Source organism: Mixophyes fleayi, chromosome 2, assembly GCF_038048845.1.
Source record: "Mixophyes fleayi isolate aMixFle1 chromosome 2, aMixFle1.hap1, whole genome shotgun sequence".
In the NCBI taxonomy this organism is placed as follows: domain Eukaryota; kingdom Metazoa; phylum Chordata; class Amphibia; order Anura; family Limnodynastidae; genus Mixophyes; species Mixophyes fleayi.
The window spans coordinates 354,213,523-354,241,437 of record NC_134403.1 but is presented as its reverse complement, the minus strand read 5'-3'; the positions used below and the strand labels follow the sequence as shown (position 1 = coordinate 354,241,437).

At 40.8% G+C, this 27,915-nt stretch overlaps 1 protein-coding gene and 1 long non-coding RNA gene across 2 annotated transcripts in view; one reads left to right on the top strand and one right to left on the bottom strand.

The window, feature by feature from the left end:
• On the bottom strand, positions 1–27,716 carry BACH1 (BTB domain and CNC homolog 1). The gene is given in 8 exon segments (XM_075197140.1): positions 1–208; positions 211–280; positions 282–647; positions 649–951; positions 953–1,462; positions 2,346–2,527; positions 2,530–2,629; positions 27,481–27,716. Coding segments are annotated over 7 exon segments (1,638 nt in total). The 5' UTR covers positions 2,585–2,629; positions 27,481–27,716; the 3' UTR covers positions 1–56.
• LOC142139495 (uncharacterized) overlaps positions 23,909–27,915 on the top strand; it is a 40,813-nt gene continuing 36,806 nt past the window's right edge. Inside the window, exon 1 of the long non-coding RNA XR_012688219.1 lies at positions 23,909–24,073. This is a non-coding gene — a long non-coding RNA (uncharacterized LOC142139495). The remainder of the gene's footprint in view (positions 24,074–27,915) is intronic.

Genomic DNA, 27,915 nt, shown 5'->3' with positions numbered 1-27,915 from the left:
TGTTAAACATTACATACATTAGTACCCTATGAAAAGTTACAGCACTCACAGGGATATCATACGATATATCTAAACTTCAGATCGTTTTTCAAACTAGAGCCAGGTAAAAGATATGGATGAGCTAACCTCGCATTCTTGCTCTCTGCAGAGCAAGATTCACCACTATCTTCCTCGCTGTCGGTTTCCGATTCTTCCTCCAAGTCAATGAACAAGCATACGGGCACTTTTCCTGCGAATTTCCTTGAGCGCCATCCTCGCTGCTTACTTCTGGGCTTTTGGCGCGCAACATCACTGGAGAGGTTGCTGATAAATGGGCACGTTACTGGATTGAGAGTTGTAAAAGTACGTTCAGGGGGGTCATTAGAAATGGAAATGCCCAACCATGGACATTCAGTCCTTTTCTCACTGTGGACCGCTTCTTGTGGTTCCTTTGAGGTCACCATTCCTAGTTCTTGGTGACCTGGAAAGTCAGCAGGATAAATATCGGGCCAGAAACCTTTGGCAAGATGTTCTGCGACCTCTCTCTCTTCAATACTACGTTCCCTAACCAGCGGAGGTGGATGTTCTCCAGCAGCACAAAGTTTGGGTTCCGTTACTAGTTCCGTGCTTGGGAATTCAGGTGATTCACTGTTGCTTAGTTCGTCGGTTTCCCCTCTCTGGCAGAATTGCTGTACTGGAGTTGCTGTTTGGTGCATCAATATAATTTAAAACCCTGTACGGCGGATAAGGATATGGGAAAGGCACAGAGCTGAAGTCTCGAGGTCCCATAGGAAAACATGGAGGGTACGCAGTAGGTATAACCACTTTGTCATCAAGGTTTTGATATGTAACATTAGAGACCTGCGGAGACGTGTTCATTTCCATTTCAGACCTGGGTAGTTGTATGTCCTCCGCCTGAGATCTTGGATGACTGCTAAACTCCGACATCTCACTCGACGGTGCAGGCGATGGGACTCTGAGCCTCTTGATTGCTGGAGCATGTGCTCACAGATCGGACCCTGCCACTTTTACAAGCCTTCTGAAACTTCCTGTACTTGGGGCAACGCGAGGAGAAGCTGAAGGCATTCTCTCTACCAAAGCAAAGCGATTCACATGGCTGTTTAGGACTTTCTGGGGATGGGGAAATACTTTCAATCTCCGTTTGGCATTCGAGCTTCTGGGAAAACTCCCCTCTCCAAAGTTCTTCCACTTCGTGTATCACCGCTCTCTCGGTTTTGTCTTGTTGACGTTGAATATTTGCCTTTGGACAAAAAGACTTGCAGCATTTCTTTCTGGGGCATTCTGACAGCTCGGTTTTATTGTCCAAGAATTTAAGGTTGAGGAACTCAAAGCAGGTTTCCTCGACGTCGTGTACTTCCAGTAATTTCGCACATTTCCTGATGTCTGCCAAGTTATCTTTGTTGACAAGAAGTTTAGAGGTATATGCAAACTGAAGTAGGGGCACAAATCCCTTCACGGTTACCTGAAAATGTAAAAACAAAATCAGTAAAATATAAAACCATATGCACAAATCATATAAACATTACAAGCAAATTCTCAGTTATGGATTTTCTACTGGTACCGAGAGAGGCAATTACGGCTACTTTTTTTTTTTACGTCTTTGTGACATAAGAAGCAACTATATATTAAAATAAAAACACTGATTGCATGATTTAATCATACAGACGCCATTTGGAACAGTTGTTCACGCCTTCTACATTGTACGGTTACAAACATACACATTGCTTTTCTTGCCACAATTTGAGACTTGCAAATTAACGTCAGCACTCTCGCTCTCAAATGCTGATAAATTGGGGGGAAAAACCCAAGCAAACAAAATAAACAAACAACTTACAGTAACAGTGCAGTAATAGTTGCAACATAATACATGAAGGAGATTGTTAAATAAACAGCATAATTCAGGATATATACAATTTCCTAACTGGAAAAATCAATACAATTATTTATTTATTTTTTATAAAAGATAAAAAAAAATATTGGTTTTAAGAATTAGGAACAAACAAAAGTAATAAAGAGACAACTAATGAACACACTTATTTTTTTTCAGTTCCCCTATAATGAGTTCTCTGGTAGGTTTTTTTTTTTGGGGGGGGGGGGGGGGGGGGGCGGCAATGAATTTTCATAAATAGTGTAAATGGAATAATAGGGTATTGTGTGAATTGAAATAACAGCCCACAGTCTAAGGAGGGAGAGAACAGTGAGTGAACAGCATTGTCTCGGCTACACACAATGCTGACAGATGTTCCATTCAGTGACGTTGTGTTTCCCTGTACTGCATGGCAGGAATATAACAGTGTTGTACAGACAGCGGCCGCACACGTGGAAGAGTGCTCAGCCGGGCTCACCTCTGCAGGCAGGGTGATGACAAGCTCCCCATAGCTCGACTGCACCACACGTGATAGGAAATATTCACTGGAAGCAGCGAGCACGGAGCAATGAGCCCGGAATCTCTGATCTTCCACAACAATGGTCACATCACACAGCAGGCCTTGCTCCCGCTGGCTGTTCAGACGGAGCAGAAGGTTGTACTGTGGACTGAGGACTCGTAGGCAAACTCAGCATCCTTCTTCTCACTGAAAGACATATTGTACTGGGTGCTCAGCTAGCATGCTTCTCTGGGTGTCCACCGCTGCAACAAAGACAGAAACACGGTTACAACATGGACTGATGCACAAGGCTCTATATAATGAATAATTGAATCATTTATTCGGAAAGAGTAAGATGTCCATTGAAAATACAGGTTATATCACAGCCTCCATGGGCAAATTCGGCTTTTAAAAGCTATACAGCGTCTTTTGAAGCTTACACTCATGAAAGGGAGAACTCCAAGAGACAGATAGACAGACACAGTAAAATGCAGGGACACCCCACAGGTAGGCAGCTGAATGTCTGCAGCCTGGAGGCAAATTTCACTTGATTTCCCCTCAGTTGAGTCCAATTGGTAACCTGGCCTAACCAAACCCTTTATTAGGGACTAAGGAACAGAGGGACTAGGTACCAGTTATGTGGTAGGAATCTTAACTCACTTTACGAGTTTTAACCCCCAGGAATGCCACAGCAATTAACACAACAAGCGCCCTACCCATACAAAAACACAAGGGAAACACAAACAACTTGGTAAGATTACTGGCTCCTAGCCCCCTCCTGGGACTCTTAAAGGCACAGAATAACAGTCCAGTGGTCTCATGCTTGCCCACATCCTGCAGTTAGCAAGGGAACTGGAACGACTAGGGGCCCACTGTAACTTACCTGCTTCACCCCCTGTTTTATTTATCATGTGATGCAGCGTCTCCCAATCACCAATAGGCTGGGAGCATGCCACGTGGTGACCTCATCACACTCCCAATCAGTGACTGGGAGCAGGACAGAAAGAATGGGGGCAAGGAGCCTATAAGGCAAGTTAATTTGGGAGTTACAAGTAACTGTGTGTCTATTGGGAGAGGTCTTGTTCATAATCTGTTTTCTGATGGATTATGTCCATGGCCATGAACTTTGCTTTAGTACTGTGATAGCTATAACCATGGCCATTTAAAATGTACTGTAATGCATCTGCATTAGGGGTTGCGGTGAAAACACAATTACATGAGGAGGGTAGGGGGGGGGGGGCCTTGCCATTCATGTGGTTGATTCTTGGGATCAGTAATGGAGCCATGTGGAAGGATTTTGGAATGAGTGATGGAGGCGTCAAAGTAATTTTTGAATGGTGCAAGGGTGGGAAGGGGCTGCCTGTTTTATTTGTACTGGGCCCCACAACTTCTGATGGCAGCCTTGGTAGTAGATCCCATCAGCCACCACATCACTGAATGTTACAACTTCCTTGCTAATATTTTTATTGTGCTTTGTTGTTTGCAGTACAATAAAATTTCCAAAATCATTCCGTTACTTTAGAAACAAAGCATTTAGTTTTAATTTAGGATCACCAACACATAAAGCAGCGATACATAAAATAAAAAATTTAATTTTAGGATCAGAGTCTCTGAGGTTTCAGGGAGAGTAGGCTTAGTGGGTTAAGTTCTTTGACTTTAAAACAACCTATATAAGCCTTAGGAAAATGATTACAGACAAATAGTGCATAAGAGACTTGCTAGAGGACTTTATAGTTGTAAGCATTTAAAACTGACCCCCATGTGTATTCCTTTGTCACTTTGTTTGGAGCAAAACGCTCACTGCAACCTCCCAAAACTGCTTAACCTCTGGCAACTGACGGACAGGACCGGCTACTTCCACATCACCCCAGTTAAGTAAAATATAAGTCACATGTCTACATTTAGACCAGACTCAAACTCGTGGCACAAACATTTTTGGGGGCCCCGCATTACTGTAGGAAAAAAATTGGAATTTTTGCCCGAGTTTTATCTTATTCAGTTAAATGGCTTAAAAAGTCACTGAATATGACAGAACAGTTTCCCTGAGATCAGTCAACCTTCCCGTCAGTGTCATAAATGGTGATGATGATGATTGGCTGAGCAAACTCCAGAAACTACTAAACAGTCAGGTCATTATCGGTTTCCATTTAAAACTCTGCACGACTGTAATATGTATGAGAATTAATAAGCACTCAGAAATGTATAACAGACATACTAGCACTTTTCTGCTTGCGACTATTCTACATGTGACAAATTGTCCCTAGAAGTGCATTTCTCTGCCAAAGTACAGCTGGAGAAAACTGCAGCTCAAGGCTGGGGTACAAATAAAGTTCAATTAAAATGATGCTACAGATTAATGACCATTACATACATTGTAGAGTGGTTTCACAGTAATATTGGGGCAGCATGGTGGCTTAGTGGCTAGCGCTTCTGCCTCACAGCACTGGGGTCATGAGTTAGATTATCGGCCATGGCCTAATCTGTGTGGAGTTTGTATGTTCTCCCTGTGTTTGTGTGGGTTTCCTCCAAGTGCTCCGGTTTTCTCCCACATTCTAATATATACTAGTAGGTTAATTGGCTGCTATCAAAAGTGTGTGTGTGTGTGTGTTAGGGAATTTAGATTGTAAGCTCCTATGGGGCAGGGACCGATGTGAGCGAGTTCTCTGTACAGCGCTGCGGAATTAGTGGCGCTATATAAATGAATAGATGATGATGATGATGATAATGCAGAGTATTATAAGAGAAGTGCAGCCATTTTTCCCAGATGCTCTGCCAATTCTGGAATCCCAATTTCCTGTTTTTTTGGTGTTCCTCGATTGCCAGATAGGTTATTTGAATACAATGTATTGCCTATTTTGGGGTCCACAAACATTGGCACAATGACACTTGGGTCCAAATACAAACAGGTTCAGCACCAATACAGCCTTTAATTGCTGTAATCAAAGATTCTATGATAAAACAAAATTCTGCCATGGAACGTTGTCAGCTTATGTACTCTGTTCATAAATCATACGGCTTAATGTATATGTTTGCAGTAAATCTGCTAAACATGATACAGTGAGCAGGTACAGAACAGAGGTGATGATAGATTAATCCGCCCACACATGTATCAATACAATTGTTTTTAAGTACGGGGTGATCAAAATGTTCAAAGTTACATATTTTTGACTGATCTTTTCAATGAACATTATTTGTGCCTTTCTTAAATACCACCCAGCATGATTGCGTTGTAAGGGGAAAAAATAAATTAAAATAAACTGTGTGTGGGGGCAGCTTGTGAACCAAGTTGCACTTAATCTATCAGGACAGACACTAGAGGAGACCTGAAAAAGCCGCCCCCGTTTAAGAAACAAATAAGAAAAAAAAAAGATACAATTGCTTATGGTCCTTAGAAGTGGGGTCAAACCGTACATAAAGTAGACATAAGTGGCGGTGTTATGCCAGGGGAAACTAGTTGATTCCTATTTGCAGCAACTCTCTGCAGTTGCGCTAACTGTGCAAAAGGGACTAAGGGGAGAATAATACCGCTTTCATACTGCCGCCCCGGCAATATCCCTGGTTTTTCAAGCCGGGTTTTTGCCGGGGCTCGGAGCGTCCCCAGCTCAGAAACACCATTCATACTGCACCTTGGACCGGGAATTTCCCGGGTTGACCCCATTCATACTGCACAAGTCTGTGCCCTGGCAATTTGTGGGAGTCATCACCAGAGCAGTTTTCATTGGCGGAAAAATGGTGATACACAATATAATAATACAATAATGAATAAAGGCTACCTCCAATTGGCTTATATATTTAGTCGTACTAGTCTAGGAGGGCTTTCTGAAAGGCATAAAGAGACTGGGAAACATATTTAAAGGAAGGTTGTAGGAGCTTTTAAAGCTAGGCATTGCATATTTCAATGATTACCCCAAAAGACTAGACTTCTAGATGGAAAATTAATGGCCTCTTTTTGGCAAGCATAAAATGAATGAGAAATGCCTAATTCCAAATCCTCCAGGTACAGGCAGACAGCCATCCAGCTTGTTTTCTGTGCAACCCGGGTTGAAAAACCCGGGTTGCACCATTCATAGTGCAGGCAACCCGGGTCCGACCCGGAATTACCCCCTCGATAAATCCCGGTTTGAAGAACCGGGTTTTTAGACCCGGGATTTTTGACTTGTACCATTCATACTGCACCAAGACCCGGGTCGTTTGAGCTCGCCCCGGCAAAAACCCGGGATTTTGGTGCAGTATGAATGGGGTATAAGCAATCGCCTATTTCTTCATGCATTGTTTTCTTGTATAGGTCCACATTAAAATGACACATTTAATCACTGTGCTTTATAAAGGCCGTAATTATGTCTTGTTAATCTGTGGCACAGTCTCTTGACTATTCCACTAATGTTAGCTGCTAGCAAAACAAATTGCATTTTACAATTCAGAAACCCTTTTGTGGCGTCACAGCAAAATAACAGAAACACATAACGTCTTCCCAGTTGTAGAGGCAAAGTTCACTGCAGGAGTTTGTACTATGTGTTTGTAATATCTGTTTGTAATATCTGTTCACGTCCACGTTCAAATTAAGTTCTGCACAGTGATACACTATACTGCTCTGTAGAAAAATGCAGATTTGCAGAGAGGTGTTACGAATACTATAAAAGAAAAATGCTAAACATCCTTCATTTGGAAAACGGCCTTTTCATTACAGTATTATGTGTATAGCCATTAGTCTCCGTATGTCCGTTGTAATATTTAGTAGGGTTCTATAGCAATTAAACAGAGTCGCCTTGCCCTAATAAACAATTGTCAATTCTCGGTATGGGTAACAGGAGCAATATTAGAAACTATTATTCGGACTATGGAATGTCCGACACCTTTAATACTGTACAGAAAAACTATAGCAATGCTCACAAGCTGAGACATGGGCTATAGGTGTCTAGCAGTGCAGGGGAAACTACTCTTCCTCAAATCTGTACAACACAAACAAAACACTAGTTCTTGAAATATATATTTTTAACACTACTATTAAAACAAACTGTAACAGACGTATAGCACCCAGGACACTCATAGCAACTGACTGGCTAAGCCAGGAGAGTTTTACTTTATACGCAGTATCTAGTACAGGGCTGGCTAACCTGTGGCTCTACAGGTGCTGTGAAACTACAAGTCCCAGCATAGCTTGCCAGCTATCCAATGGACATCTACTGGCAAAGCATGCTGGGTGTTGTAATTTTACAACACCTGGAGAGCGACAGGTTGACCAGGCCTGATCTAGTTGAATTAAATCCGTTGTATCACTCTGTCAGGGGTCATAACCTGGACTGTGGGAACGTAACACAGGTCTACACCTGGCAACAGACTAGGACAGGGTGCACCTCAGCCAAAATATATCCAGGGGTTACCAGAAAGTGGAAAGAATGACTAGGCAATCCAAGGTTATACATACAAAAACAACCTCGCTTTTCATTTGCAAACTGCATTTTAGTTACACGTAAGAGACAAATGGAAATTCCCAGCTGGGACTACCGGTTTATTTGCTTTTGGGTTTAACCGTCTCACTCCTGGAGCATCTTGTAATGCATGATATATACCTCTGCACAGTGCCTGAGCAGAACGACGCTCACCAAGAGGGGAAATCAATACCCCGCTTTGTTCTAAAGAACGATGCAGGGTGCACATGATTACCATTAGTACGGTAATTTGAACGCAAAATTCTGCTCTGGGCTGTGCAACTACTGTAGTAACGGTAATTGTGCGCACCCCATGGGGAACTGAATTCCCCCCAAGAACGCTTTTTAATCTCCAAGACTAAATTATACGGACATATAGTTTGGAAAACGGTCACCTGCTTTGGACAAGTAAAACAAATTTACTCCTGCTTCTAAGAGAGAATTTATTGAAAAATTATAGTATAGATCGTGTATCTAGTCATTTTACCAGTTTCATATGGGATTCTATGAATTATAAACTGACCAAATAGATTTTTTCTGCACAGTGCACATTTGAAGTCCACCTGGAGGTAGCCTAGCTTACATTGCACTATTTTATGCAAGTTTAAAACAAAACACTTGTACATGATTTAGATCTCATACAACAGAAAAACAAACAAACTGAGAATGCAGTAATGTGAGCTACTGTGACATCACTCACCCTACTCCTAGGTAGGAATCTACCAATCCACTCAGTATTTCTGCACAGCAAGAATGCAAAACTGTCACTCAAACTCTGCCTGCTGAGTGAGAGAAGCACAATCTTCCCACTGTGGCAACCTGTTGCCAAGGAGCTAAAGAGAGCATGGTGGATATTTTTATTTACGTATAAAAAAAAAAAAAATCCAGCTACTTCCTGCACATCCAAATACATTTTGGTGTCCTAAATCAAATATAAAGTTTTACTTATTAGCACTTGGTGGATCCAGTGGGTCCAAGATGCCGTTATTACTCAGAGCAAGAGATCATCTACACTTCGTGAACCTCACATTCACGAGAATGAAAAATTACCACTTTGTGTGAAGTGCAGCAATGTATATTAAGAAATAAATACAATTATTCCGATTCATCACAGAAACTAATCTATGCACAATATACCACAAAGACCACAACTTAGCTCATACACGTAGTACGGAGGATACTCATAGCTTTCACTGTAACATGAGCCTCTCTATTTTTTTTGACCTCCACACCCAACAAGCACCGCCGATTATCACAGAAGGTCAAACTTAATTGCATTTGACATGTAGTGTCACTGTTTTTTCTAATGCCCGCAGATAACCAGCCATAAGAGCTTAGAAAGTAGTTTAAAAATAATATTGGTTACACAATGGATAAAACGTGTCAACAGGAAAGTGTAAATATTATTTACACCCAGAGACGCTGGTTTTGCTGCAGGTTGAACGTGTCTAGAAAAGGCAAATACTGAAGTGTATTCTTTCAGGGTATTTCCCATTTGAGGTTAAGGAGAAGTGATGCTCTGCCAGTACATATGTAAGGGTGGTCGTCCACTGGCATTAAGAATACGCCAGCAACATCATATGCTGTCAGGACACTTCTGCCTCTCAGCACTGGGGTCATGAGTTCGATTCCCGACCATGGCCTTATCTGTGTGGAGTTTGTATATTCTCCCTGTGTTTGCGTGGGTTTCCTCCAGGTGCTCCGGTTTCCTCCCACACTCCAAAAACATACTAGTAGGTTAACTGTCTGCTTTCAAAATTGACCCTAGTCTCTCTCTCTCTGTCTGTCTGTCTATGTTAGGGAATTTAGACTGTAAGCTCCAATGGGGCAGGGACTGAGTTCTCTGTATAGCGCTGCGAAATCAGTGGCGCTATTTAAAAAAAATGGCGATGATGATGACGACAACATGCCACTGACTCCTTGCATTTACTTGCAGTGAACCCAAGAAAATAGAGCAGACAGCTTCACTCCTGAACACAAGGACGAACGGAAGTGGGTATGGGGTCACATTGGAATCAATAAGTTCCATACCCATTTACAAGCTTTTAAAAACATTAAAAAACACTGGAAAATGTATGATTTTTAATGCTAGTGGTAACTGACTGAATATATTGGAAATTAAAACACTTTGGGGTATATTTACTAAGCTGCGGGTTTGATAAAGTGGGAATGTTGCCTATAGCAACCAATCAGATTCTAGCTTTCATTTATTTAGTACTTTCTACAAAATGACAGCTAGAATCTGATTGGTTGCTATAGGCAACATCCCCACTTTTTCAAACCCGCAGCTTGGTAAATCTAGCCCTTTCAATGTACAGTGTAGGAGAATTTTGAATACAATTGTTGCAAATCTTTGTCTTTCAATAAAAGCTTTAGATCAATTTCACACACGTTTATGTGGCACTAGGGGGGTATTCAATTGTCAGAGAGTTGTTGTTTTTTGACCGTTAAGTTATTTTAACACTGTTTTTTTTTAATGTAATTTTCGAGCAGGTTAACTTTACCCGCGATTCAATTCCATTGTTAACGCTCAGTTTTTTAATGAAACGGTCCTCTCGCGCTCCAGTAGATGGTCTATTAAAAGTACAGGGTGTGTGAGAGGCAGCCGCGTTAAAAGCTATTCAATAGGTTTTTAACGCGGCGCGTTAAACAGGCATGTATGCTGTTTTATCTCGCACCTCTTTAGGGTGTGTTAAAATAAAAAACATCTGAAAAGTATTTGAAATCATGTAACAATGTGAAAAAAAAAGTTAAGCTTATGTTTATCACTAATGCCTAACATGTAAAAGTTGATTTTCTTGTGAAAATATAATGAAATAAAAAAAAACTAATAATTAATTATGTTTATGTATGTTTTTGGTACAAATATGAACGTAGTAATGTGTTTTGACATGGTATAGATGATTCTATGGTAAAAAATAGTTCAATTAAAAAATATGCTAAAGAAAAGTACTGTAATGTAGATATCAATGTGTAATGCAATCTAATGTATGGAAATGTATGCAAAACCTTTTTTTTTGTGTTCTACATGACCGTGTTAAAAATCCCCTTCACTCCCCTAAAATCTCGCAAACACAATGTTTAACGTGCGGGGGCAGCGACCCCTCTTTTTCAATTGAATTGCACAAGTTTTCCCAGTGCGGTAACTAAAAACGGTCACTATATCAGTTAAAAACCTGCAGGAGATTTTTTATTTTTTTTTGTTACGCTGCGGGGAGAAAAAAAAAAAATCCTCGGACATTTGAACTCCCCCCTAGGGGTGTTATACACGTAATTGGTCAGATTGCTTTTCAGATTTGTGATCTGTATGGCACTTTTATTTCTTAGCCCATCCAAAAGAATTGTATAACTATGACTTTTAGATAACTTTATGCCTATATTTTTTCCCCCCCATTTATATCATAGCTGAAAAAGCACTGCACTTTTACAGCTTAGTTTATAATCAGCTGTACAAAACATTCTGTATGGCTGGGTGTGTTCAAATATAGACAGGGATACAAATCGATAAAAATGTGGAATGTTAAAGAGTAAGTAAATCCAAATTAATATATAAAAGTATCCTAAATAACAGACATGAAATGCCTGGAATGTTCATAATTATCTAAGTAGATTTAACAATGCTCTTTTGGACCCATTGGCAGTACTCTGCAAGGTTATAGAGGGTAAGCAATGTCTTCTGAACTTCTTGTCTGTTTGTTAAGAACCAGTCTTGTTTTATTACTGTTATTGCTTACGATTGCATAGTGTTACAGAGTATTGTGGTGCTATATAAATAAACAAGTAGGAAAAAGAGTGCTTCTCCAAGTGTCATGCTTGCAAACTTGCTGTGCAGAAATGTATTGTGTGGGTGAACGGATTCTAGGTGAATTATCTTACAGCAGCTTAACTGACTGAACTTTTCTTTATTTTTTTTCTCCTGATTTAGATCCCAATAGGAAAGTGTCCTACAGCGGGGAACTAATAAAGTTCACTTTTAAACAGAAATACAGTGAATTGTGCACTATATTACCCCAGGGATGAATATCTAAAAATGGCACTTTTGCAGTTTAGTCCTCCCTTAAAGAGAACCTGCACCATGTTGTCTGTGGTTATCGCTTTTCCTCCATCACTCTGTTCATCTCGGAGAGAATATTTAAAACAATGTGTTATTTATGCTCTATACTTTTTTCCCCAGAGAGCTGTTAGATTCGGCTTCCTCTATACCTGACGGAAACATGGCTCAGTCTTACAGCACAACTCAGAAGCATATTATATAAAAGTAGGTTAAGAAAAAAAGTTTTTGAAGGTTAAAAAAAAAAAAAAAAGTAGTGTCTAAAAGTACTTTAGTCCATTTTACTATTAAATGTTGACATTTTATACAAAATTCGAGGATGACATTTTGTAACACGACACAAAACTAAAATGTAATAAGTGTCATAACTCAAGTAAGCATCAAGTAAGCTGAGCATCCGGTTTGTGACTCACAACCACCGCATTGGCCTGAACTTGACAAAATAACCATAACAAAGTTCTAGTTGTCAACCAAAACCTCGGACTGCAACCTCACGGCTTGTGGAACGTAGGCTACTCCTTGAAGTGTCTCCTTCTGTCTAACACCTAGCACAGTGTTGGCTAACCTGTGACACCCCAGCTGTTGTGAAACTACAAGTCCCAGCATGCTTTGCCAATATATAGCAGCTTATTGCTGGAAGGGTATGCTGGGACTTGTAGTTTCACAACACCTGGAGTGTCACAGGTTAGCCAACACTGGCCTAGCAAGTACTCTGCCAGAGGTAGAGAAAATGATTAAGAACTCAGGAGCAGATCAGTTAAATCTAGGAGCCAGTGGCATCTTTTAAAGGAGCCAGGGAATATTTGCACAGACGCTTAATTATCTGGCTCCTACGGTTTGACCAGTGTATGCCCGCAGCTCATCCCTTCTCCACAATTCTCTTACATACAGTGCTGGCGAAAATCAGTAAGCACACTGCAGGTATAAAAGCAATGTGCTCTTGATGACTGTATAGTATTGCACATACATATCCACTTCTGCACCGATGCAAAGTCTTAAGTCAGAATTAAAAAGGTCAGATGCAGAGATTTCCTGATTTTAATTAGGCAACTTAAATGGAACGACAACGTTTGAGCTTTCTTTTGGACTATAAAGTGTTGATAAGGTCTCCTCTTTCTTTTAACTTCCCCTTATCATAAAGGCCATGGAAAAATTTCAAGCTTTCATATGCATCACATAACCTATAATACGTCGCACCACATGCCCACTAAACTGAATATGCATGTTTATTAGTATAAAAGTGATGAAAATATTTATGAGAAGTTAAGTTGTCATCAGTTCCTGAATATTTAAGATGAGTCTGTGATAAGGGGAGGCTGGTACCTGGTTGGATTTTATTGAATATAGCAGACAACGATTAAGAGCATGAAAAATGTTATATACAAACAGGAGTGCATTACAAGTGTTCATCGGTCATAAAGTAGCAAAGTAAAGAAAAGCCAGCAGACCTGCAAAACTAAAAAAAAGCAAACAAAAACATACTATGAGCAGCACGGTGGCTAAGTGCTTAGCACTTCTGCCTCACAGCGCTGGGGTCATGAGTTCAATTCCCGACCATGGCCTTATCTGTGTGGAGTTTGTATGTTCTCTCTGTGTTTGCGTGGGTTTCCTCCGTGTGTTCCGGTTTCCTCCCACACTCCAGAAACATATTAGTAGGTTAATTGGCTGCTAACAAAATTGACCCGTGTGTGTGTGTGTGTGTGTGTGTTAGGGAATTAAGACTGTAAGCTCCAATGGGGCAGGGACTGATGCGAATGAGTTCTCTGTACAGCGCTGCGGAATCAGTGGCGATATATAAATAATGATAATAATACTAAACACTCTATACAGGTAGTATACATTCATCACAAAATGTATTGGCCAACGTTTAAGAAATTAGCTTTTCTAAATTACAAAAACAAATTCACAGCTCAGTATAAACTTGACACTGTCAACCCAAAACTTGACTTTTTGTTTTGCAAGCCGCCGATAAAAGAATAGCAATAGGATAAACAAACAGTTACATCCGTTACTTTGTGAACCACATACATCTCAGTACATGTTACATACATGACATCACTAATCAGTCGCTTTGGAGTCATATTGAGCGCTGGCAGCTTGTTAAAGAGCAAAGTTCCTGCACTAAAGTGTGCATAATAGCAATCGCAGACACTACTGTGTTTCTTTTTTAAGAGTGCATTCCTATGGGAAGGAAATAGCCTTTTGAAATGCATTAAGCAAAAAAAAATAAGAGAAATCAGAACAGAGAAAAATGAAAGGTGCTGAAGAAATGCGTGGATGCATCTTTATATCCAACATCAAAGGAAAAATGTTTAATACCAAATATAGAGAGGCATACACATTTATAAAACACTCTGCAAGTGTATGGATCCATGCACACAACATACCTGGAAAGACAAGTTTATTACACCTAAACTTATAATGAAAGACATATTGATGGCACATTATCCACTAATACTGAACTCACTAGGAGACAAACTATGAATACTAAGGGGATGTTGCCTATAGCAACCAATCAGATTCTAGCTGTCATTTTGTAGAAAGCACTAAATGGAAGCTAGAATCTGATTGGTTGCTATAGGCAACATACCCACTTTTTCAAACCCGCAGCTTAGTAAATCTAGCCCTAAGACTCTCCTCTAGTCTACAAGCTTTCAAGCGTTCTCTGAAAAACCACCTCTTCAGACAAGCTTATAATATTCCTCAACCACCCTCTTAACCTCACTACCCTATTACCACCCGTTATGCAACTACCCCTTGACCAACATTGTTGTGTGACAGGATCATTTAGCTTATGAGTCACTTTTACCTTTGCTGTCTGGCTGGGCCGACTGCAAATGTAGACTTAACCTCATGTGTCAAACTCCCATTGTCCAATAGATTGTAAGCTTGCGAGCAGGGCCTTCTCACCTCTTTGTCTGTTTTACCCAGTTTGTTTATTAGTTTACGATGTTTGTCCCCAATTGTAAAGCGCTACAGAATATGTTGGCGCTATATAAATAAATGATGACGACTACTAAACATACTACTGATTACCATACTCAGACACACCAGGAGATGCATTAATATCACAGATAAACAGAAGAGCCATGATTCTGTGTGATAAAAATACAAACATCTGACAAATACACCAAAAGCTAACACTACATAACAGAATAACCTACCAGAAGAGAAATACTTCTGATATATAAGCCGCCTGTATATATCACACTAGCAGAACCTTGGTTACGGAACATGTACTGTTTGTACACAACGATAAGCCACAATATTAAAACCACCTGCCTAATATTGAGTAATTCCACCTAGTGCCGGCCAATACAGCTCTTATCCGTCAAGGCATGGGTTCTACAAGACCTCTGAAGGTGTCCAGTGGTATCTCACACCAAGATGTTAGCAGCAGATCCTTTAAGTCTGTAAGTTGCCAGGTGGGGCCTCCACGGCTCTGACTTGTATTTCCAGCACATCCCACAGATGTTCGATCGGATTAAGATCTGGGTAATTTGGAGGCCAAGTCAACACCTTGAACTCTTTGTCATGTTCCCCAAACCATTCCTGAACAGTTTTTGAAGTGTGGCAGGGCGCATTATGCTGCTGAAGGAGGTCACTGTCATCAGGGAATACAGTTGCCATGAAGGGGAGTACTTGGTCTGCAACAATGTTTAGGTAGGTGTCAAGGTAACATCCACATAAATGCCAGGACACAAGGTTTCCCAAAGAACATTGCTCAGAGCATCACACTGCCTCCGCCAGCTTGTCTTCTTTCTATAGAGCATCCTGCCATCTCTTCCCCAGGTAAACGACGCACACACAACCAGCTGTCCACATGATGTAAAAGAGAACATGATTCATCAGACCAGGCCATGTTCTTCCATGGCACCATGGTCTAGTTCTGGTGCTTACGCACCAATTGTAGGCAGTGGACAAGGGTCAGCATGGGCACTCTGACCGGTCTGCAGCTATGCGATGCACTGTGTGTTCTGTCACCTTTCTAACATTAGGATGAGCTAGATAGAGGAGAGGAGAAAAAGTATTTCGATCGCACCAGTGCCGAGCATCAACCCAATATATAAATGAAAAATAGGAAACAACCTGTGATATCCAACTAATTGGGGTGCACCTCTCGTTATATTATATACTGAAAAACTGAGAGAGAAAACGAAAGAAATAATGAGGTGCACTGAAGCTCGCTAAGATGTCACCAATTCAGAGAGTGGGTTCAGAAATAACTTAAAATATAACTTTTATTTAGTCTACTAAAACAGCGAGATATATAAAATATCAAAAGTTAAAACCAATGTATAATTAAAACTAACTGGATGCATGCCTAGCTATATATAATAAAGGAGAACCATGGATGGATAACCGCTATAATAAGCCTCCTTCAATTGTATATAGAGTAGTGGAGATAAATCCTGATACGAAACCAGACAGCCTTTCTATCTGGATAATCATAAACCACCAAACTAAATGATGTTTGGCTATTATTGTTAATCAAGTGGAGGAACAGCACCCGGCTCAATCAAATTATGGGGGGTGTATTGCTGACTACCTCAACACTGCTCCACTAACTCTGGGCTTAATTGAGCAAATTCACAAGTCCATGGGAAAAACCTCCATTCAAAATTAAAGCAATAGGCAAAAAGCATCCAGTGAAACACCGACGCGCGTTTCGCTGGATATGCTTAGTCGTGGCAGCTTATTATAGCGGTTATCCATCCATGGATCTCCTTTATTATATATAGCTAGGCATGCATCCAGTTAGTTTTAATTATACATTGGTTTTAACTTTTGATATTTTATATATCTCGCTGTTTTAGTAGACTAAATAAAAGTTATATTTTAAGTTATTTCTGAACCCACTCTCTGAATTGGTGACATCTTAGCGAGCTTCAGTGCACCTCATTATTTCTTTCGTTTTCTCTCTCAGTTTGTCACCTTTCTAACATTGCCGGCATTAGCTTTTTCAGCAATTTGTGCTGTAGTAGCTCTTTTGTGGGATTTAACCAGACTGGCTAACCTTCGCTCCCAACATATACGGAGCCTCGGGCACCCATGACCCGGTAGGCCTTCTTTGGACCACTTTTGGTAGGTACTAACCATTTCATACCAGGAACAACCAACAAGACCTGCCACTTTGGAGATGCTCTGACTCAGTCTAGCCATCATAATTTTGCCCTTGTCAAAGACGTTCAGAGCCTTACGCTTGCCCATTTTTCCTCCTTCCAACACATAAACTTCAAGAACTAGCTGTTCACTTGCTGCCTATTATATCCCATCCCATGATAGATGTATATCATACCAGCAGAGCCTTGGTTATGGCACATGCACCACCTGTATATACCACACCAGCAGAGCCTTGGTTATGGCACATGCACCGTCTGTATATACCACACCAGCAGCTCCTTGGTTATGGCACATGCACCGTCTGTATATACCACACCAGCAGCTCCTTGGTTATGGCACATGCACCGTCTGTATATACCACACCAGCAGAGCCTTGGTTATGGCACATGCACCACCTGTATATACCACACCAGCAGAGCCTTGGTTATGGCACATGCACCGTCTGTATATACCACACCAGCAGCTCCTTGGTTATGGCACATGCCCAGGCTGTATATAACACACCAGCAGAGCCTTGGTTATTGCACATGCCCAGGCTGTATATGACACACCAGCAGAGCCTTGGTTATGGCACATGCACCACCTGTATATAACACACCAGCAGAGGCTTGGTTATGGCACATGCACCACCTGTATATAACACACCAGCAGACCCCTTGGTTATGGCACATGCACCAGCTGTATATAACACACCAGCAGAGCCTTGGTTATGGCACATACCCAGGCTGTATATAACACACCAGCAGAGCCTTGGTTATGGCACATACCCAGGCTGTATATAACACACCAGCAGAGCCTTGGATATGGCACATGCACCACCTGTATATAACACACCAGCAGACCCCTTGGTTATGGCACATGCACCAGCTGTATATAACACACCAGCAGAGCCTTGGTTATGGCACATACCCAGGCTGTATATAACACACCAGCAGAGCCTTGGTTATGGCACATACCCAGGCTGTATATAACACACCAGCAGAGCCTTGGTTATGGCACATGCACCACCTGTATATAACACACCAGGAATGTAGCTGGAAACATCTGCCAGGCACACAAGGGTTAATAACAGCAGTACACCCGGATGTACGCCCCCCACTGTCCCTCCAGCACTCTATAGTCCCCGGATCACCATGCCCAGACTTACTACAGCTGGAGAGACGGCTTCATGTCAGCACAGAGTCTCCTTCCTTGTATTCTGGCAGCTTCCTGGCCTGTCCTGCAGCCTCCTGTAGTGACGTCACGTGGTGATGTCACCGGCTACGGCGGCTCGGCGGTCCCAAACCACCTCCATCTGCGAACGCTGCCCCAGCTGGGTCATACTGTGCTGCTGTTATCAGGTGCTGGTGGTTTCACAACAGGCTCTGGTAACATAAACAGTGTTTTATACTGAAGTATGGGTGGCAGTGCATTATACAGGGCGTATGTTATGTAATAAAGTATTTATAATCAAATCCATTTGCCAACTCTACCAACAGAGCTAGAGAGCTACAGGCTGCTTAAGCCTGGAATAGATAAAGAATAATTGTAGCTGTCAACTTGGGACATAGCCATTATGCATTTCTCACAAGCTAGGTGCACGTTGCTTATATAGAGGGGATGGATGAAAGCGCATTTGTTTCCAAACCGCAGTGTAAAATGCGTATTTTTGTGCGTTTTTTCCTACAATATTTTTAGACGTAGTTCTCATTGGTTTGGAGTGTAACATCTATGCGATGGTCCTATTTGTTTGCTCAGCATAGCTACAGAAATATGTTTAGACACGAATCTTATGATATGTACAACTTTAAATTTAGCATACAGATGCATCCAGAACACCGACAGTCATTATCATCAGTAAGTAAACTTGCACCAGGCCTATTGGACGCACAAAGATATGCCTTCTAAAATGCGTATTTTAAAGATCCCATAGATTGTAAGTTTGCGAGCAGGGCCTTCTCACCTCTTTGTCTGTTTTACCCAGTTTGTTTATTAGTTTACTGTGTTTGTCCCCAATTGTAAAGCGAAACGGAATATGTTGGCGCTATACAAATAAATGATGATGAAGATGATACATGTTAAAGAAATTGGATGCATCACAAGGAGGTAAATCAGGAGCAAACCGACTGTTTGCTACAAAACACAATGAGACTTGCATCTTTTATAACAGCAACACATCAGATGCGATTTTATGCAAACTGCAGATTAATAAATAAAAAACACATTTTGATACATCCGCCATACTGTTAAAAAAGCTGGGGCAATAAATGCATACCTCCCAACTGACCCGATTTGAGGGCACTGTCCCACTTCTGTATGTGACTTGCAAGGTGTGTCCCCATTCACCATAGCTGACCATCTGCTGCACGGAGCCTCTGGTGCATGCAGTAATTCAAGGATGGTTTTTAGAGCAGGGGGTTTAGCGGTTGCTTAGCACTTCAGAAGCACTAGACACAGGCTGGGGTGGTGGTCACTCTCATTGTACTGTGGGCATGCCTCTGAACTAGAGATGTTCATTGAACCCCGTGTTTTGGTTTTGGATCTGGATTAACTTCGTGTTTTGGTTTTGGCAAAACACCCTCGCATGTTTTGGTTTTGGATCCCTATTTTTTTTCTAAAATCCCTATTTTTTTGCTATAATCAAATAATTTGGCTCTTTTTTTGTTCCTACATTATTATTAACCTCAATAACATAAATTTCCAGTCATTTCCAGTCAATTTTTGTCAAGTGACAAGAACACTGCTACCCCTGTTTCTGTGTGAGCAATGGCGCTGGATCTCCTGGGGAGGGAGGTACTTATGGAATCCAAAACCCGCAAGATCTGACAACCCGACAATGACGTTTTGCCTCAATTCAGATCTGAAGACGCGCGAAAATACCGAGCTGGCTCACGAGCCTACTTAGATCCCCTAAGTTCAGGTGAGTTCGGTTTTCAGAAAACCGAGCCCGCGCATCTCTGCTCTAAACTGACACGCCCAACCCTTCCTTTTCAGAGGAGGTGTGACTGTCTCCTGATTTAGGGACTTTAAATGTTGGGAAGTATGAAAAGCAGGGGTGCATCTGAGGAGGGGGTCCTGGTGCCTGGAGACTCCCTCCCAGCCTGGGGCACTATATGCTTGAGGTGGCTTGCTCTGTGTATGGGGATAGGAATTGCTCGTATATATGATGGGGATAGGAAGAGTTGGAGAGCAGCATGCCCAGCACTGTCTAAAATTATAGAAACATTCATACTGGTCATGCCCATTGGCAGCATGGCTTGAAAACTCCTCTCCAGAAATCCTGCATTTGCTCCTGAAAAGGTAATGCAAAACGCTAAATAGATTCATTATTTCATATCTGTCATTTCTCCTACTTTGCAACCAGGCCACTAAGGACGGGGATTTTTTTATGTTGATTTGCAACTTTTTGAAAAATAGGTATGCAACATTTGACACCCAAAATAGCTCACAAATAACAACACCATCATCATTTATTTATATAGCGCCACTGATTTTGCAGCGCTGTACAGAGAACTCATTCACATCAGTCCCTGCCCCTTTGGAGCTTACAGTCTAACTTCCCTAACAAACAGACAGAGAGAGAGAGAGAGACTAGGGTCAATTTTGACAGCACCAATTAACCTACTAGTATGTTTTTGGAGTGTGGGAGGAAACCGGAGCACCCGGAGGAAACCCACGCAAACAAAGGGAGAACATACAAACTTCATACAGATAAGGCCATGGTCGGGAATTGAACTCATGTGCTGTGAGGCAGAAGTGCTAACCACGTAGCCACCGTGTTGCCCACAACACCAATGGCGTAATACAACACAGAAAGCTTTTACACAGACACATAAGGGTACAGCTATAACAATGTACGCACAAAAATGCTGCAGAAAATGATTTGCAAAAATGGCAAATATTTATAACAAGTTTTTCTGTCGCAAGTAAGATTAATCTTATTATAACTATCAAGCCATGATCCTGACACTATCGATGCCCCCTGTTCGAGAAAGTCCTGCCACCTTTTTCATTCACAGGGGCAAGAAATATTTTGCCTTATAGGTATGATGCCCTACTGAACACCATTCTTGAAAATTAATACATTAGTAAGACCCTTTTGTAAATGCTCTTTGTGTACAGAACATTTAATCCATGTTGCGAACAGAAGGGAAGCTCGGTTTTTCTCATTTCCACAATTGTTTTTCTTTTAATCACACTCTTTAGCATGATCTCCACAAGTCACTTCTTAATGTACTGTATATTTCCCATAAAAAAATACACTTTTAAAATAACTGGTTGTCTAAGGTATCTCTAACACTGGTAAAAATGAGGCACTCTGCCTTTGACAAGAAGGATTCCTAGTTTTACAACTTTCTCTGTCTTATTCCTTTCTATTTTTACTTAATTTACTGACCGTTCAGGATATTATTATTATTATTATTATTATTACAGTTATTTTGTAGTACTCATACCTGCCAACTCTCCCTGAATGTCAGGGAGACTCCCTGAAATAGGGGTGATCTCCCTCACTCCCTGAAGAGTCTGGCATTCTCCCTGAGGCTGAGCCAGTACAAGACGTGGTTGGCTTTGCCATCTGTGGCATGATGACACAGTTCAGAAATTGTTTCCTATGTCCATGTATTGATGCCTATGGAGGTGGCCATTTTCATGGAGACCAAGATTAAATCAAAGACTGACAGGTAAGACATGACTTCAGTAATGGAGCCAGAAATGTAAAAGACACTTCAGTCTCTAGAGATTCATTGGCTGCTTTTCTGTAAGGCATAGTTGCCTATTCTCCCGGAATGTCCGGGAGACTCCCGCATTTGTGGGAAACCTCCCGGGCTACCAGGAGGGCAGGGCAACCTACTGGTCTCGCCCCCGCAATAGATAATTTGGGGGGAAGGGGGCTTAATGACAGAAATATTGTGTCATTTTAGCCCCGCCCAAATGATGCAATTTGTCAAGCCCCGCCCCCACACGCCCACCTCCCCCGGGATCTCCCTGAAGCCAACGAGGAAAGTTGGCAAGTATGGTATTACTTAAGCCTTTTTTTTAAAAAACAGTACAAGTGGCATCAGCAGTCAGGCTCTCCACTCCCACCCATACACCCCTCTTACCTCCGCTCAAGCACGTTTATACCTGCCCCCTTACTGTAACATGTCACATGCTGTGAGGTCCTAAAGTCCACCCCTGCTCTGTAACTCCAAGCCCCAAGTACCACACACCCACAATAAGCCATTTTCAACATAAAAATATACTGCGAATATACAGATATACGATCCCTAATGACTGTATTAATATTATTTGTTTAAACAATATGGGTCCATTGCACCCTACAGTTGTACAGAGCAAAATCTTGAACAGGGAGAAATGAAACGTGTTGAGCTGGGCTTCCTATCAGATCACAATGGGAGCAGGGCTGCTGAGTCACTGTGGAATGCTGATGAAGGATGAGTCAGCATTTCCCTTATTGCTACATGACTGGAGAACTTGTGTAATTCTATATATTTCATCACAGTTTAGAGCACAGTTACCAGAAATGCAACTGGAATGTGCAATCCTCTCCAAGTGATTACAGAAACTGCGCTTATTTTAGTAGAACAGATGACAATTACGATTGTTTTCTGTTGCTAAAAAGAGAACTAGCATGTATAAGTAGATACGTTGTTTCATTCAATAAGTTTCATACCATTGTTTTTTTATGATGCAAAAACCCTTTTTTTTTTAAACATCTAATTATTTGTTTTCCTACTTAAAAAATAAACTTGTGTATGCATATTAAAATTTAATGTGAACAATGACAATTTGCTTGGAAAGAGACCAAGGAGATAATAATGTACACTGAAGCCACAATTAATTACAGCGGAACTAAACCTCCACATATATTTTGATATCTTGGAGAGCACGATAAAGAGTATATTTCTAGCTTTCCTTGAGTTTGATGACAGATGAGGTTAATCAGGGATTGCTCATTGTATGCTGCCAACTATTGCCATATTTTTGTGAAAATCCATCCCCCATGTTTACGCACTGAATTTTACAAGTGCCTAAACATCATCATTATCACCATTTATTTATTTAGCGCCACTGATTCTGCAGCGCTATACAGAGAATTCGCTCACATCAGTCCCTGCCCCATTGGAGCTTACAGTCTGAATTCCTTAACACACACACAGACAGAGAGAGAGACTATGGTCAATTTTGATAGCAGCCAATTAACCTACCAGTACATTTTTGGAGTGTGTGAGAAAACCGGAGCACCCGGAGGAAACCCACGCAAACACGGGGGGAGAACATACAAACTCCACACAGATAAGGCTAAACAGCCTTATTATTTTATTTATTACTTTGTCTTTCCACATGCTTCATTTTTATAAACATGGATAAATAGAGCAGGAAAGTTCCATTACTATACCAGTCTCTTTAGTACACGATGAAACATACCACCCACATTATGAAAAGTTCATCATTACACCGCTCAGTCAGGTGAGGTTGAAATTTTAAACATGGTTTAAGATGTAAAAATATACATTTATTTACCTATTAGTAGGTAGATGAGTGGTTTATTTCTTGTGAACATAGTTACCCTTTATGGGGTCTATTTATTAAAGAGTGCCAATAGAGCTGGTATTCTATTGCTGGTTTTCTATTGCCGCTTACAGATAGAAACCCTCCTATCGCCATGATTTACAGAGAAAATATAGCTGTCTGGTTATACTGGCTGGCAGCTGCTAGAGCAGTCTTACTGCTAGGCCAGCGGCAGTGGATCTGCACGTGCGTAACCCTGCCGCTTGCCGGTGTTCACACATGCGTGGTGGAACTGGAAGCGCTAACTTGGGCTAAAAGTAATAAAATAAAAAAATATATATAAGAAATTATTTAAAAAATAATATATTTTGCTAGTATTCCCATGTGAAACAATGCTTTATTTAAATAAAGAAAGTTTTTTTTAATTTAATATCTCCTGCAATAGGCAACCTGAGATGGCAATATCAGAAGAAGGATTGCAGAGGTGCTCATATCAGCACAGTCCTTGTTACAATCTGACGTCCTAGGAAGCCTATTTAACATCAGTATGGCAACCCCTAGGGAGACTTAGGCCCAGGGAGAAGTGGAGGAAATCAGGTCTCCTCTGCCAGGTAATAGATCCAGGGAAGCTGATATGATAGTAGCTGTCTTTTATTCTATATGACTGTTTTGGAAATGTAATGACTATTTAATTAATTGCATTATTAGTATTATTATCATCATCATCATCATCAATCATTATTATTATTATTATTATTATTATTATTATTATTGTCAGCATTTTCTGCAGTGGTTTACAATTAGATATTGTGGATAGTGTTAACTTTATATGGATGTCTACATAATTTAGGAGGTCTCCTAATAATTTGAAGATTTTATGGTATCATGGTCTTTAATTAGTAGCGATTTACATTACTTTATATTGCTTATATTAAATTACGGAGGAGAGAGACAGCTTATAAGAAAAATATTATGAAGTATGATGATGTAGGATTTTCACAGGATAGGTAGTTATTACAACAGGGGTATGTCTTGATTATTGTCCAATGGCCACGGTAAGTATCTACTACTGATTCTGATTATTACTGTTTAGGCAATTCCTCTTTCATCAAACATGGTGGGATTATGTGTATTTTGAATTATGGGTACTCCTGTACATAATGTAAAAAAGTACAGTATGAGATGTGAAATAAAATGTTATTTCCGGTTAAAACGAAAATTAAAAATTCAAGCAATGAATTAACCAATAAGTTAATTAAGCAAAGAGTTAACCAATGTAGAACTATTGGATCAATGACTCAAATTCATTTTTGGAACTAAAAACAGAACATTCATTCATCCTTAGTTCCAACATTTATAAAGGCAAAATAAGTCTCACCCCTGATTTGCCCAAAGTTCAACACAATGTGCCCAAATACACCCACTTGCCACCCCCTCAAGCCCACTTTTGGCAAAGCTCCATCCACTTTAGTACAAACTGTGCCCCTTTTGAGGCCTGCTAATCTGCGCTATGGCCCCGAAATCGGAGATACATAGCTCCACATAGATGGAAGTACCGTTTCGGCATGGTTTAGAACAATACAGATTTTGTTAGTGTTAAGGGGCTTGTATAAACCTACAAACCAAATCAAAGGAAGATTATAAGGGATTATTCTATACATAGAATGCCTAGTTTAATATGTTATTTTTAAACAAATACTACAAGGAGGAACTCAAAGAGGAAAAAAAGACGAACATATGTAAATTCTAATTATTTTTCTTTATTTTTTTTTAAATGTCCTTTTAAAACAGTATTGGCCCAATATCATGAATAATTAAGGTAAATGGAACACTGGGTGAATCACTAATTCTGACAGAGTGATTTAAATGCCAGCTTCATGGCAGCACAGTTATATTGTGGTACTAAGACCCCATCCAGGCTATGATTTTGTTTCATCATGCAAAGTAGCATCCTACAATGTTGCTATAGTATTCAAATAACTGCTGATATTATTTAATTATCTCGCAAGTGGATTTTTGCCTAAATAATGAGCGTAGGTGTACGATAGTGAGAGGGGAATTGCAGGTACCTGGTATCCACCTAAGTCGTCATCATCATTGTATATTTGTATGGTGTCACGGAACTCTGCAGCACTGGACAGTCAGTGTGGCCAATCAGAGAGACGACAAATCATACATAAAACAGAACAGGTACACGTGACGGCACAGATGTGATGGAGCAGGTGGAGGGGGTCCCGCTGGTCAGGGCTGTCTTAACAGCATCATAGGCCACTGAGCAAAACAGTGCACTGGGGCCCTACCTACACTACCACTCACACCTACTAATACTAGGTAACTGCAGGCAACTGATACATCAGCTGAAACTATTAGAATAACTTCATTATAGCTTCAAAAAATGATGTGTGTTGATTTTGTCTTGTTTATGTACGTGTACATTGTTTTCGTCAAGGTCAAGATATGTATTCGCAACAGCAAGATGTCGTGTACAGATAACAGCTGATACAGAGGTGTTTAGTCCACCTAAACATATTAATAAAGAAGGTTTGAAGGCTCTGAATACATTCCCAGAATAATATACCGAAAAGTTTTAAAGCCTATGGGGCCCCTATGCTCGTGGGGCCCCCGGGCAACTGCCCAGGGTGCCCATGCGTTAAGATGGCTCTGCTGCTGGTGAGAACTCAAAAGTCTACAGTCCATACATTTCGTTTACGTAACCAGCAAACTTCTGCCTTCATTGTAAAACTATCAAATTCCATTCACTTAGATTCCCATTACATTTTTCAAACCCCCCACTTATGAATTTCCACTTCGACCACTGAGTACAATATGAACTTTTGAGTTTATCACCTTTTTCAGTGTGCTGTGGCATCCTGATGCCACTACATCATCAAATAAGCTACAATATAGTTTTGCATGGGAAGTCTGGTGCCTAGAGGATCAAGTGAGCATCAAGCAAGCAGATCAGTAAGAGATTAGATGGTCTATTCATTCCTTCTTCACTTATTGCAGGTAACGGCCACGGAATTACTAACCCCACAGCCTAGTAGGTGTGTACCAATAGCTGAGCCCAATGTTTACAGACTTTTAAAAAAAAACAAAAAACTAAATTAGGCATCTCTATAACCTGTGAGTATGCTAGATTTTCACAGCATGAACATTTAAGCCTCAATAATATATAACTCTATTCTACTGTCCCTTCTAAATGTAGTTCTTCTTTAAAAACTCTCCAGAGGTTCATGATCAGATGTGAGGATTACTAGTGCAAAAGAGAATGGACATTCTGCAAAGCAGGAACGTAGTTCTAGAAAACATACTTGTGGATTAATATATGCATTACCTATAATAAAAAATAAGCTTGTACCTCTGGTCATTTCTATTCCAGTGCTGTTAGAATTCATATTACAGTGTTATGACCGCAGTGAGGTGTTTGGGGAATGGCATGGAATTGAAATACATCATTTAGCCCAATGGAAACTGTCATTGGGTAACCTGTGGCTGTTTAGCTCTGTGGATCTTTGTGTCCCTGTTGGCAGGAAATGCTGGGACACATAGTTCCACAACTGCTGGAGAGCCAGAGGTTACTGACCCAGGGCCATCTTTTCCATTGGGCACGATGGGCAGCTGCCCGGGGGCCCCACGGGCAAGGGGGCCCCATAGGCACGGCTCTTAATGAGAATAAATAATCCTGCAAAAGACAAAAACCTGCAAAAAAAACCTTTAAGGGTCACTGAGCAAGTACATCTATCTATCTCTATATATCTATATCTGTATCTGTATACATCTATATATCTATATCTAAGGGCCCGGGTGCACTGCTTTGCCTGGGGGCCCATAATGTTGTTAAGATGACCCTGTACTGACCTCCACCTTGTCATCTCACCTAACGACCCAGGAAACTGTCCATTTCTGCATAAGACACAACCATTCACTATATAACCACGTCTTAGATCTACCCATTCTTCTCAGTTTATTCAGTAAACTCTGTAAATTCCCCACAGCACTTCATTCCAATGCTTACCTTACGAGCTCCTCTGTCTTCACTTTCAAACTGCAATTTTTACATCCAATAAATGTGGAGCTTCCTCTGGATGTCTTTCTTGGAAATGTGCTCATTTGTCGAGGGAGAAAAGTGTTCTGGTGAAATGTTAACGAGATAAGAAAAAAGAAAAATTTGAAAGTGAGAGTTGTTGCCTATGCTAATCTCCTCCAGCCCAGCAGTGTGGAAGTCAGCTGATGTGAGAGACACTTTCAGGATGTATCATACTATGGAATTCACCCAAAATCTTATTCTATCTGCATCAAGAATATTCTCATGCATGCTGCAATGATGTAACTGTACTCACATGTTACGTCATTCAAGAAACATTAAAAATAAAACAAATTGGCCAGAAAACTGAATAGGGAAAATGTAAGATACATTTAAAAAAAGGCTGGTTACCCACTGACGTTGTGT